Below are 13,045 nucleotides of genomic sequence, written 5' to 3' on the forward strand. Positions count from 1 at the left end.
TTCAGGGAGCTTAATTTGGTGGCCAGGAAGGGAGGAAGAACTTGGATTCAGTGCAACCTGCAGAACTACTCTGTCATTTAGGTTTTGTCAGCAGAGGTTATGTCAGGGAAAAAAAAATAAAGCCATGCAGGGAGAACTTAAGCCTCCAGCCTTTAAGAAAATAAGCACCAAGTTCTGGAGCTCTCTCTAATCTGAGGACTCAACAGATGCCACTCTTCTGTCACTGGTCAAATAAATTTCTTATGCTACAAAATATTGCTTTTAAGAATTCAGCCAGACTGTTTCAAAAAACTAGCTAAGATCAGACCAACCTTACTTTTCCTAGCTCTACAACAGGATAATTCTTGTAAATTCCTTGCAAAGAATTAATCTAAATATTGCTATATATGTATGGCAGAAGTCCTGCAGGAAATAAATTGTCTCCGTGTTGTATGTAAAACATTCTTGTCCTATAGTACTAAAGGAAGCCAAAACCAAACCAAACCAACCCTATTTGCTCCTCAAGCTCCTCCTGCTTACAAAAGAATACATTTCACTTCTAAGACTCAAAACTATCATTTTATTATAAAGGGCTAATCTATTAACAAAAATTCTCAGTCCTTGCATTTAACACAACCTTTGCTGACTACATAAAGCATCCATTAAGCAAAATCAGGTGAATGACTTAGCATGATTTTGTGCTCTGTACATTACAGATGACTTTTGTATGGCTGCATTATGGGTAGCAGTGGATTCTACACAATCACATCACATGAAGAATGATATCCTGCTTCCAAAAAAATATGGAAAACAGCTATTGAAGAAAAGTGTCACCTTTATGATGTACCTGCTGAACACAGCTAAACAAACTGATCCAATAATATACCTAGAGAACTTCTATTGAATTGTGAAATTATTGAACAGTTTAATGTAAGAATTAGGCTCAGATTCTATAAAATGAACTTTCAATCTCAGTATCTTCTTTCTTCTTTTTCCTCCAAGCTTGCTTGATCAGCTTTCCAGGACAAGTGAAGACCCATTCTTGCTTTAAGGCACAAGAGCTTGTTTAACAGTGTTAGGAATGCGACTTGCATAATAATCATAGTTCCTCAAAGTGGCAAGAACCCCAGCTGAATTCATATGTTTCACTTCTTTGTTATATTGGAATGAATTTCCATGGATATCAGTTATCTTGCCTGCAAAAAAGGAAAACATTTTATTCCAACAAACAGGATTTGCTGACAGATAAGGTACTACTACAAGTAATGTAACAAAAACACAGAAGGTCTTCATATGTACAATACATTTTCTGCTCCTTTTTTTAAGCACAGCAGCCTTTTCTTGGTTAAAAATCAAACAATTTAGGGCTTTCTTTTCTTTAAGCAATACTTAAATTCCTCATATTTCAGAAAAGAAAAATAACCTGCATCTCTTACACGTTAATTAAAACTCTTCCTGTGACTTTTACACATTGACTATTGACAAGAAGGAAAGGAAAGCACAATCTTTCGTTCGTGTAAAAGCCACCATGATGTAAAAATAAAACAGCTGATTTCAAATGAGTTTCTAGATACCACCTAAAATGGAACAACAGAAATTTTTAGGCAAGCTAATTTAACCAAGAGGTATCTACATAATGAAGGGGCTAAATAAAGCACTGGGCTGCCCCAGATTGGCTGTTTCTCATGCCTGAGCTAACCTGTTTAAAGCTATGCCAGTTAGCAACACTATGCTGTAGACTGCAGAGTAGATAGATAAATCACACCAAGCCTATTAAGTTTGCTTGTCAGAATTCAGGAATTAATACAACTTCATTTTAGTTGCTGTGCAAGATCTGCCAACCTGAACATCAGAAAAAGTATGATAATCATCAATTCTTGTTAGTCAGGCTTTTCCTACTTTTCTAACCCCTCAATCCCCAGATTAAGTGGTTTATGCTGGCTGAAAGCCCTTCTCTTTACTCAATCATAGAAATGACTCCATTTTAGAGTTTATACATCTGAGCAATGACTGCATATGGCCTGTTTGTGCTCTCAAGAGTACAGTGCCCACATGTTGTTACACAGTAGTATGTTTGTTAATAATGAGCTCCTACATCCAGTTAGTAAGACAATATGATTTTAGTGTAAAATAGCAGCCAATGGAAAAAAGAAGCCATTAGTGTGAAAATATCAATGTGCTCAAAAATTTGCAGGTTGGCCTTTTGTATTATTTGACAGTTACTAATGATATTACTCCAGGGCAAAAGATTATATAATGCTTTTCGGGGCCTAATTTTCTGCCCCTCTTGAGTTACTGCTGATCTCAAAGGACTCAAGGCCCCTAGCATATCATGAGTAATAAAAGTCTAATTTCCTTCCAAAGACATTGTATGAAAATCTTACTTTTCACAAAAGATATTAAGAACTTGAAACTGCTACAGTTTCCCTTATCTGAGAGAAATATATATGTGTGTGTGTGTGTATTTATTTATTTACCTCCCACAGCATGTAGAATAGCTTCAGGTGCACATGTATCCCATTTCTTGCACCCAGGACTGGCATATACATAAGCAGATGCCTTGCCTTCTATAAGCTGGATGACCTGTTGTGAATAGAGTAGTTATCATTGCACAGGCCTTCAGAAGTCGGGAAAAAAAAAAACAGGAGCAGTGATTATTCTATATGTGTATTGTTAGAAAAGGAGCATGAACCATCCCCCCTCTAGATTACTGAAAAAAAAAAGTCTTACTAAGATTTAAAAAACTATGATCTATCTTAGATTGTTATAAATACAGTCTATAGAATGAGAATCTACTCAGTTTCAAAGATAAGATTTTGCATCTTGAAATACGAAGTAAATTAAAGTGGAAACTCTTTCCATATTGTATCACAGTGAATATGGCCCTTATATATGCTGGAGAAAAAAAAGGGAGGGACTTGGAGCCTCCAGTTTTTCCTACATGAAGAAGCATGATAAAACTAAGCTCCACATTCTGTAGCAAAAGAGTAATCCCTGGATACTGAGAGGTCTGCAAAAGAAATACCACTGTGGGATGGTTCTATTTCTATCACTTAATATCTGCTGCTAGATAGTCAGAGCAAAACACCTATTAACCTGAAGAGCAGGAAAAGTTTAATAATGGTGATTAAATTCAACTCCCACTTAGTCATTCTGGGTTTTTAATAATGTTTTCCTTCTCCCCCACCCAAAGAGAGTGTACTAGAGAAATGGACCATAGCTACGACCAGAATGGCCACTCTTAGATACATACATGTAAGAAATTCTGACTACCTCATAGCAGAGTGAGTGCTAGTAAGAGAATTTGTACCAGAGGAATAAGTCCCCTGGACATTCATGCAGTAAACATTTCTCTCAAAATTCTTCACTTTTTTTCCCAACATACTGCCTCCAACCAAAAGCAGACTTGGAGTTGCCATACCTTGTTTCCTGCTCCTCCAACTCTGATGACAGTGTCCGGGTTCAAGGCAGTAATGCAGTCATTTACCAGGGCACTGCTGTGAGAACGGGTGGTAACAATGATGTGTTTCCCAGCAGGTGCTTCTGTGAGCTCAAATCCAAAGGCGCCCATGCCCAGCACTCCCCAGATCGTCCTACCCAGTACAGCATCAGCTCCTGCCTGTGTAGGAGGGAAAGAGGCAGTGACCAGCGTTTAGTTTAAAGTATGAAAGTAAAGGAATAGCACAAGACACCTTTGCATCTTAGGGAGTACAATATTAATATTGAGATATAAATTTAAACATCGTCAGTTAAAAAAGAAGCATTCTGAAGTGCTCAAGAGTAGTCAGCATGGATTCACCAAGGGGAAATCTTGCCTGACTAACCTGATAGCCTTCTATGATGAAATGACCGGCTGGATAGACGAGGGGAGAGCGGTGGATGTCGTCTATCTCGACTTCACCAAGGCTTTTGACACCGTCCCTCACAACTTCCTCCTGGGCAAGCTCCAGAAGTGTGGGATAGATGAGTGCACAGTGAGGTGGATTAGGAACTGGCTGGATGGCAGAGCTCAGAGGGTGGTGATCAGCGGTGCAGAGTCTAGTTGGAGGCCCGTAGCTAGCGGGGTCCCCCAGGGGTCAGTCCTCAGTCCAGTCCTGTTCAATTTATTCATCAATGACCTGGATGAAGGCACAGAGTGCTCCCTCAGCAAGTTTGCTGATGATACCAAACTGGGAGGAGGAGCTGACACCCCAGAGGGCTGCGCTGCCATCCAGAGGGACCTGGACAGACTGGACAAGTGGGCGGTGAAAAACCCCATGAAATTCAACAAGGCCAAGTGCAAGGTCCTGCACCTGGGGAGGAATAACCCCAGACACCAGTACAGGCTGGGGACTGACCTTCTGGAGAGCAGCTCTGCAGAGAGGGACCTGGGTGTCATGGTGGACGACAAGCTGACCATGAGGCAGCAGTGTGCCCTCGTGGCCAAGGAGGCCAATGGGATCCTGGGGTGCGTTAAGAAGTGTGTCTCCAGCAGGTCGAGGGAGGTGATCCTGCCCCTCTACTCAGCCCTAGTGAGGCCACATCTGGAGTATTGTGTCCAGTTCTGGGCTCCACAGTACAAGAGGGATGTGGAGCTGCTGGAGAGAGTCCAGCGCAGGGCTACAAGGATGATCAGAGGCCTGGAACATCTGCCCTATGAGGAGAGACTGAGGGAGCTGGGCCTGTTCAGCCTGGAGAAGAGAAGGCTGAGAGGGGATCTAATCAGTGTCTATAAGTACCTCAAGGGAGGGAGTGAGGAGGATGGTGCTGGCCTCTTTTCAGTGCTGGCCACCGACAGAACTAGAGGTAATGGCCACAAACTGAAGCACTGAAAGTTCCACATGAACTTAAGGAAAAAATTTTAGTGAGGGTGACAGAGCCCTGGAACAGGCTGCCCAGAGAGGTTGTGGAGTCTCCTTCTCTGGAGATCTTCAAAACCCGCTTGGACGCAGTCCTGTGCCACGTGCTCTAGGTGACCTTGCGTGTGCAGGGGGGTTGGACTAGATGACCTCTAGAGGTCCCTTCCAACCTTAAGCATTCTATGATTCTATGATTCTAAGTGCAGAGTGAAAAATCAAGACGCTTCATCTCTTTCCCTCTAAAATAACGACTTGTAAAACCTTCAGTAGATCATTTACTGTTTTTCATCTGTGCAACTGTAGTGATGCATTACTTCCTGCCTCCAAAGATTGTGCCAAATCCATGTCGGCACATTTCTCTACCTCAGGCACAATTCTTAATGGAAAATACCTTCATTGCCATTGCTGCATGTTTCATCATATATGCCACACGGAACATGCAGCAACAGCTGACAATGAGCTTTACATTACTTCATCCTACAGTACAAAAGCACTAACCTGCAAGCGTTTCACAAAGTGACACTGTTTCACACATGCTGTACTATTACACAAGCCTTGGGACTCACTAGGAATGCCCGGAGGTCCTTGACGCTCAGGTTCTGGAAACCACTTTTCAAAATTGTATATATAACAGCTATCCTTCCATTACAAAATCCAAAACACACTGCTTTTCAGTTTCTAACTAGAAATGTCTTAGAAGTGACACTTTCAAATCACGTAATGCTCTCAAGCAGTTCAGTAAATTTAATACCTCATAGTTGTAATATGGCTGGTTGATAACTCCTGCTATTGCTTTGCCTCCATAAGCAATTCCAATAAGAACTGTTACATGGTCAAGGAGACCTGTACAGAGACAATACATAATTAATTATGCTCGAAAACAAGAAACTAAAGATAATTAAAAAAAGGTGCAGGGGGGAGGTATGTAGAAGGTCTTATGATGCAATTACTAATCAGGATTTTCATATTTAACAGGTGTAACACATTGCTCGATGTGCTTTTTTTTAGTCATTTTGCTGTGCAAAAATTATTCATTTAGGTTCTTCCAAAAAAATAAAAAATACCCTGAATAGTTCCTATTAAGTGAATTCAAACTACATTATAATAAATTACACATAATAAAAATGAAATTCAAAGATACAACTAAATGGTAATATATGGATGATGTTCTAAACTGGGGCCTGAATCCACTAGTAGTACTCAAAGACAAGTAATTCACAGTAGTTGTACTCACTCTTTCTCTGAAGAAAGAACAAAAAAAAAAATCAAAGCAAAAAACACACCGTAATGCAAGACGCAACAAGATGCTGAAGCAAGTTTTTAGCATGCCAGTTTGTCTATGGACACAAATTAGGCCTTGCTGAAAATGGTTTCTTTCCATGACCAAAGAATTACTATTTTAGGGGAAGTTTTTGTTCTATTTTAAAATGTCTATAAATACAGCTACAGAATTTAGGTAGTTTGAGATGGAGATGTAAATATTTGCATGTTCCCATGCAAAGAGAAGATTTAATTCCCCAATAAAAAGCATACACAAAATACTCAATTTATTTACTACAAACTTTTAAAGGCACCCTGCTAGCAATTAAAAACAGCAAATATTTTCTCCTGCAGGAAATGCTGAAGCCCTTCTGTTCCCTGAAACAATAAAACTGGTGAGCACTCAGCAGCCCTTTGGGAATATTCAGAACTGGTAACCAAATGAAAGTATTAAAAAAATAAAATCCATAGAACATAAAGTACACAAGCAACATCAGCCTTACCAAAAATATTGTATTTAACTTCTGTCATCTACAAAACCATCTACACATATATGCCACTTTATTAATGAGTAGAACTAAAAGAGAAACCAACCTTCGGTGTACTCTTTGGTCCCATCCAGAGGATCAACCCATATTACAAGCTACAAGAAGAAACCGCATGAACAAATGCAAATCATATAAATTAAGATGCAAAAGAGTTTTTTTTTAAACACTTGTGAATAATGATGACACAAAAAAAAGACATTATAATTTTTTAGTATTATGGTATACGATTATTAATTAATTAAATAAAAATGCACATTAAATAAAAATGCACAAATGGAGTGGATCTTGTCGAGATAAAAGCTTCAATTAAACATGGAAATGACATTACTTTCTTAAATCCAAAGTTGGCTCCATATGAACACATTTGAATCACAAAGGAAGCAGATTTCCATTTCCCATGTGTGCAATGCACACAGCATTTCCAGCTTTTGGGCTGTGATTCTCATGACTACATTTTAGTTACAAATGCAAAAAGAGAAACTGTCAATACTGAAATCATTTCTTTTTTTCCTTAATACTTTTAGTTAAAATTAGTAAGAAATATTGATAGATGAGGGTAAAAATATGAAGACATGTAACATCACCTCTTCCTCTTTAATTCCTGTGTACTGAGGCGGACAAGGTTTCTTCAGTATTTCTTCATAGTGGCCATCTTCAATCAATTCCTCAGCTACATCATGAGGGGGCAGTTCCTAACAAAAAGATACTCCAAATCATTAGAAAAAGGTGCTGGGTTGCACCTCAACTTGCTGGAGAACTGCGGATTTGCTTGCAGCTCACTTGACAGAGCTAATGCAATGAAAAGACGATTGGGATGGAAATAAACTTAAAAAAAAAAAAAGAGAGAGAGAGAGATGGTTTCCTAAAACCTGCTAATGCAAATTGTATAGCAAGTTACATTGTTAGTATGACATAAGTTAGGTCCTTACCTCTTCTCCTATGATTGTCACTTTGGGGAACTTGCGTGCCAGTGATGCACAAATGCTCATTTGTACCAGTCGATCAGCTTTGGTCTGTAAGTCATTGGCTCCACTCTGTCAAAGGAAAGATAGGAATTTTCAAACAGATTTTGAAACTGGCATGGAAATATCTGTTCTCATGTTCCCAGGGCAAAGATGTAAAAACTGCAATATGAAAAACCCTGAAAAACCCTAAAGATATTTGAGGTCAATAGATACAGTGAGGGATTAAAAAGTCCAATTAATCTAGCTTGTTAAAAGGAATGGAAACAATTATGATATATAAACTGTTCCTTGCTCTAGCAGAGAAGACTTTAGAAATATCAGAAATTAACCAGAGAAGTTATACTACATTGTACCTCCTAAACATTCTTCCAGAAAAAATACTCTAGAGGAAACCACGGATTTGCTATCTCAAGATTACTTGAAACAACGACTAAAAGCCTTTCTAAAGATGTACTTTAAAGTTTCTAAAGAATACTTCTTTATGCATTTAAAATTAACTGGTTAATCAAGATAACTACACCGTTTCATTTGGGCCTGTAGACAAAAGTACTTTAAAGAATACTAATGCGGCTACCTTACATGATACAGTTTGAGAGTTTGGTCTCTGAGTTCTGAGAATCCTGCTATGCTTTTGAAAACACAGATCATTACCTTCAAAGTCTTCCAAATTCTGTTTCCCACATGACTAATTGTATTTGCTTAGGGAAAAAAAAAAAAAAGAGTGCCACTAATCACAACCCTCTGAGCTCTGCCATTCAGCCAGTTCTCAATCCACTTTGCTAAAGTACTAACTATTTGAAAAACGTAAATATGAATAATTACGTCAAAATAAATACTGAAAACAATATAGATACCTAAGGTAGTCCATAAAAGTGTGACATACCTATAAAGCTTGAATTAACCTTCCAAGTTTATTTCACTAGTACTGTAGTCAAAACCAAGGACTTTGGTCACCAGAGCAGCATACTAACTTATAGTAAGTTAACAATTTAATGCAGATGGTTGCAAGCTCAGAAACAAATAGGAAGTTGCAGATTAAAGCTGAAAAGCCTGATTTGAAATAAAATCTAAGATTCTATATTTAAGAAACAAAACACAAATTAATCTTAATTCAAAATGATTAAAGCACACTACTAAATGCTACGCTATAGATACTAGAATACAGGTACGGGAATTTACTGGAAATATACCTTATTATGAATTCTGACATTCTATCCAAAATCTGTGTTCTGTAAAGGGAATCGAAAAAAATTATGACGTATTCCATTTGGGAATCAAGACAAAATTACAGGGTGTTCCTTTAGCTGTTTTAATATCCTTTAGAAATATTGGTCAAAATACATTACTTCTACCACGCCCCTATATCCTTTAATAAGGATTATTCCTGGCATCAAAGGGGTAAGGTTGATCTCCTTGATTTGATTGTTTTTCCTTCCCCAGTTGCATAAGAATAGTCTGGTCTTAAAAAATACCTCCTTGACCTGTATCTAACTCAGCATTAATAAATGATATGAAATGGGAGCAAAATAAATACCTTTTCCACTATCCCCAGATCTCCTGTAGCCATTATATTTCTAACAATTCTTGCAGCTTTCTCTGCAACTGAATACGCAGAGGCCACCACTCGCATGAGCAAAGTTGGAGAAGAAGCCATCCTGATTGCTGAAAACAAACAAAAAGCAAACATGTAAGCCTCCCTTGACTTCAGAAAGGGAAAGAAGGAAAATACTTTACATAAATAACATTCCAAGCACGTGTATGTTATTTAACTATTAACTATTTAACTATTTATGTAATTTAACTATTATTTAACTATTCTCTTAATAGAAAGAGAATAGTGAATTATTGTGCATCAATAGTAATATATATTCTTTTATAGCAATTCTTTTTTTTTCTAAACTGATCTACAGAGTTGGTTTCTGTTCAAATTCAAACACAAAGCTAGGAGAAAACATGACATGAGCAGCTTTACTTTTTAAAAAAAGAAGGAAATAGACTTTTGTAGATAATCTGCAGATACTGCAAACACCACACTTTTCTGTATTACTTTAAACTGCTCTTGATTTGTTCCTCTGGGCAGTTCGGTGTAGTTTACTATGCCTTTAAGTCTCAAATAAAAGAGTAACTATCCCTCTTGCAAAACACCAATAAATCTCCATTCCTCCCTCCTTTCCTTTACCTCAAGAAAAAGAATTATTCACAACTCCTCTATATTTTTAAAGTGCAGAGTTAATTGCTTTTCACCATTTTCCTGTCTTTAAAAAATATATATATATGGAGACTGCCTACTTTTGGACTGCACTTATATACATGATATACTTCAAAGTAATTACTTGAGCACATAGCTAGAAAAAAAATAAAGAAATCATTAATCAGCAGATCAAAGATGATATATTCCCTCACAGTCACCTAGTATCTGAGCAATTGCAGCAAGGATTGCATAAGCAGCAGTTGGTCATTATATAATAACAGCTCCTTTATTGTTTAAGAAATCTAATCAATATAGGAAAGTATCATATAATGAGGTGATTAAGTCCAGCTACTGTAGATGCTGTTAAGGTGACAGCAAGTTAATGATTGTTTAAAGCAAACTCAAATGGCAGTGCTGTAGGCATCAAAATCCCAAACTTGGGTGATTTAACCACCTTTTCGAACATATTTGGAAACACTGCACGAGCTTCTCTGGAAGTCAGAAGAGCACTAAAGCTAAAAGAGTAGGTTGATTTTATAAGCGCATTCAAAAGCACAGCCGCTAAGTGCTAATGTTAATAGTTTTTTATTGCTCGTGGAAGGCAGCAAAGTGCTCTGGAGCCATGTAAAGCAACCAAGGTCCATGCCCAAAGCACACGCAGTCGATCCTGGATAGACAGCAATGGTTACAGGGGAAATCTTGAAAACACTATTTGTGGCAAAAAGCAGCTCTTAAAATAACTGAAAGTAGGAGAGCACATAAAAAAAACAAACCTACATTTCAAATAAATGAGTTCTCCAATTCTTGTTGAGATGGCTGCTATTAGTTTACCAAGACAGGCATGGACTGCCTGGGGATGTCGGCATCGCACTGCCTTTACAGAAAGGCACACTCGTTTCAGCTGCACGTTCCCGTGATGCGAGAAGCAAGCGGGCACCATCCCCATGGCGCTCTGGGACACCGGGCACCATCCGCGGGCACTCTGGGACACCGGGCACCATCCGCACGGCGCTCTGGGACACCGGGCACCATCCTCATGGTGCTCTGGGACACCGGGCACCATCCGCACGGCGCTCTGGGACACCGGGCACCATCCTCATGGTGCTCTGGGACACCGGGCACCATCCCCATGGCGCTCTGGGACACCGGGCACCATCCGCACGGCGCTCTGGGACACCGGGCACCATCCTCATGGTGCTCTGGGACACCGGGCACCATCCCCATGGCGCTCTGGGACACCGGGCACCATCCGCACGGTGCTCTGGGACACCGGGCACCATCCGCACGGCGCTCTGGGACACCGGGCACCATCCCCATGGCGCTCTGGGACACCGGGCACCATCCCCATGGCGCTCTGGGACACCGGGCACCATCCGCACGGCGCTCTGGGACACCGGGCACCATCCCCATGGCGCTCTGGGACACCGGGCACCATCCGCGGGCGCTCTGGGACACCGGGCACCATCCCCATGGCGCTCTGGGACACCGGGCACCATCCGCACGGCGCTCTGGGACACCGGGCACCATCCCCATGGCGCTCTGGGACACCGGGCACCATCCGCGGGCGCTCTGGGACACCGGGCACCATCCCCATGGCGCTCTGGGACACCGGGCACCATCCGCACGGCGCTCTGGGACACCGGGCACCATCCTCATGGTGCTCTGGGACACCGGGCACCATCCCCATGGCGCTCTGGGACACCAGGCACCATCCTCATGGCGCTCTGGGACACCAGGCACCATCCCCATGGCGCTCTGGGACACCGGGCACCATCCGCACGGCGCTCTGGGACACCGGGCACCATCCCCATGGCGCTCTGGGACACCGGGCACCATCCGCGGGCGCTCTGGGACACCGGGCACCATCCCCATGGCGCTCTGGGACACCGGGCACCATCCGCACGGCGCTCTGGGACACCGGGCACCATCCTCATGGTGCTCTGGGACACCGGGCACCATCCCCATGGTGCTCTGGGACACCGGGCACCATCCCCATGGCGCTCTGGGACACCGGGCACCATCCTCATGGTGCTCTGGGACACCGGGCACCATCCCCATGGCGCTCTGGGACACCGGGCACCATCCGCACGGCGCTCTGGGACACCGGGCACCATCCCCATGGCGCTCTGGGACACCGGGCACCATCCGCACGGTGCTCTGGGACACCGGGCACCATCCCCATGGCGCTCTGGGACACCGGGCACCATCCGCACGGTGCTCTGGGACACCGGGCACCATCCTCATGGCGCTCTGGGGCACCAGGCATCATCCCCATGGCGCTCTGGGACACCGGGCACCATCCCCATGGCGCTCTGGGACACCGGGCACCATCCGCACGGTGCTCTGGGACACCGGGCACCATCCCCATGGCGCTCTGGGACACCGGGCACCATCCGCACGGTGCTCTGGGACACCGGGCACCATCCCCATGGCGCTCTGGGACACCAGGCACCATCCCCATGGCGCTCTGGGACAGCGGGCTCGGGAAGGTGCCTGTCCCCGAGGTATTCTACGCGTGAGGCACCAGAGCGTCCGTTTCCTTGCAATAACCTTCGGCTCACACTATTTAAAAGACGACCTGCTCGCTCTGCATATCGCTTAGCTTAAGGAAGTAACAGCGTTGACCCGCTAGCCTGGCTTTTAGAGTTTTCAACGGGGATTTAAAAAGCCATCATATAAAACCAGACTGCTCCATTTTTAGTCACTAAGGACACAAAAGTGCTCCTCTCTTGTAAGCGGTTCTTAGTTACTAAAGTCTGAATCATTTCCCGCGCAATCTGACCGCTCGGCAGGAACAACTGCCCTTCTCCCCTTCGCTCGGCTCCAGCAAGTCCCTGGGGTAAGGACACCACAGCACAGGGTCCTTAACATCACCATTTCTCTTCCCTTTAAAAATATTAAAATGCCTCTGCCCAGCGCTTTTACCGCTGGCATTCCCAGCGCTAAACCGTCTGCAGTTCAGTCCTATTCACTGTTACTTAAGCCTGAGTTAAGCAACACGCAGCCTTAAAGGGCTTCCTCCTACTCCCAGGCCTTTAATTCCGCTCGTGCTGCCAGGAACCCTCTCCGCGCGGGAAGGGGTCTCGAGAGCGGCGCGCTACGTTACCTCGGCCGCAGGCGCCGCGGAACCGCGCTGGAAACGCGGAAGCGGCCCCGCTCCTTCCTGCTCGCCGCGGGAAACGCGTTGTGGCGCAGCGTGTCCCTTCGCGCGCGCCGTCGGCGCCGCCCGGCCGCGCTCCGTAGTGAAGGCGGAAGCAGTGCGCG

At 43.0% G+C, this 13,045-nt stretch overlaps 1 protein-coding gene across 1 annotated transcript; it reads right to left on the reverse strand.

The window, feature by feature from the left end:
* Positions 1-632: 632 nt before the first annotated feature.
* Positions 633-13,012, reverse strand: BPNT1 (3'(2'), 5'-bisphosphate nucleotidase 1). The gene is made up of 9 exons (XM_088532120.1): positions 12,888-13,012; positions 9,125-9,252; positions 7,555-7,659; positions 7,210-7,317; positions 6,672-6,720; positions 5,569-5,660; positions 3,401-3,598; positions 2,457-2,562; positions 633-1,175 (listed from the first exon to the last, which is right to left on the reverse strand). Exons 2-9 carry the CDS (start codon positions 9,242-9,244, stop codon positions 1,027-1,029), a joined length of 927 nt encoding a protein of 308 aa, XP_088388246.1. The 5' UTR covers positions 9,245-9,252; positions 12,888-13,012; the 3' UTR covers positions 633-1,026.
* Positions 13,013-13,045: the final 33 nt, after the last annotated feature.

The sequence above is a fragment of the Tinamus guttatus genome, unplaced genomic scaffold (genome assembly GCF_059628265.1).
Source record: "Tinamus guttatus ecotype Peru unplaced genomic scaffold, ASM5962826v1 Tinamus_guttatus_pri_ptg000033l, whole genome shotgun sequence".
Lineage (NCBI taxonomy): Eukaryota > Metazoa > Chordata > Aves > Tinamiformes > Tinamidae > Tinamus > Tinamus guttatus.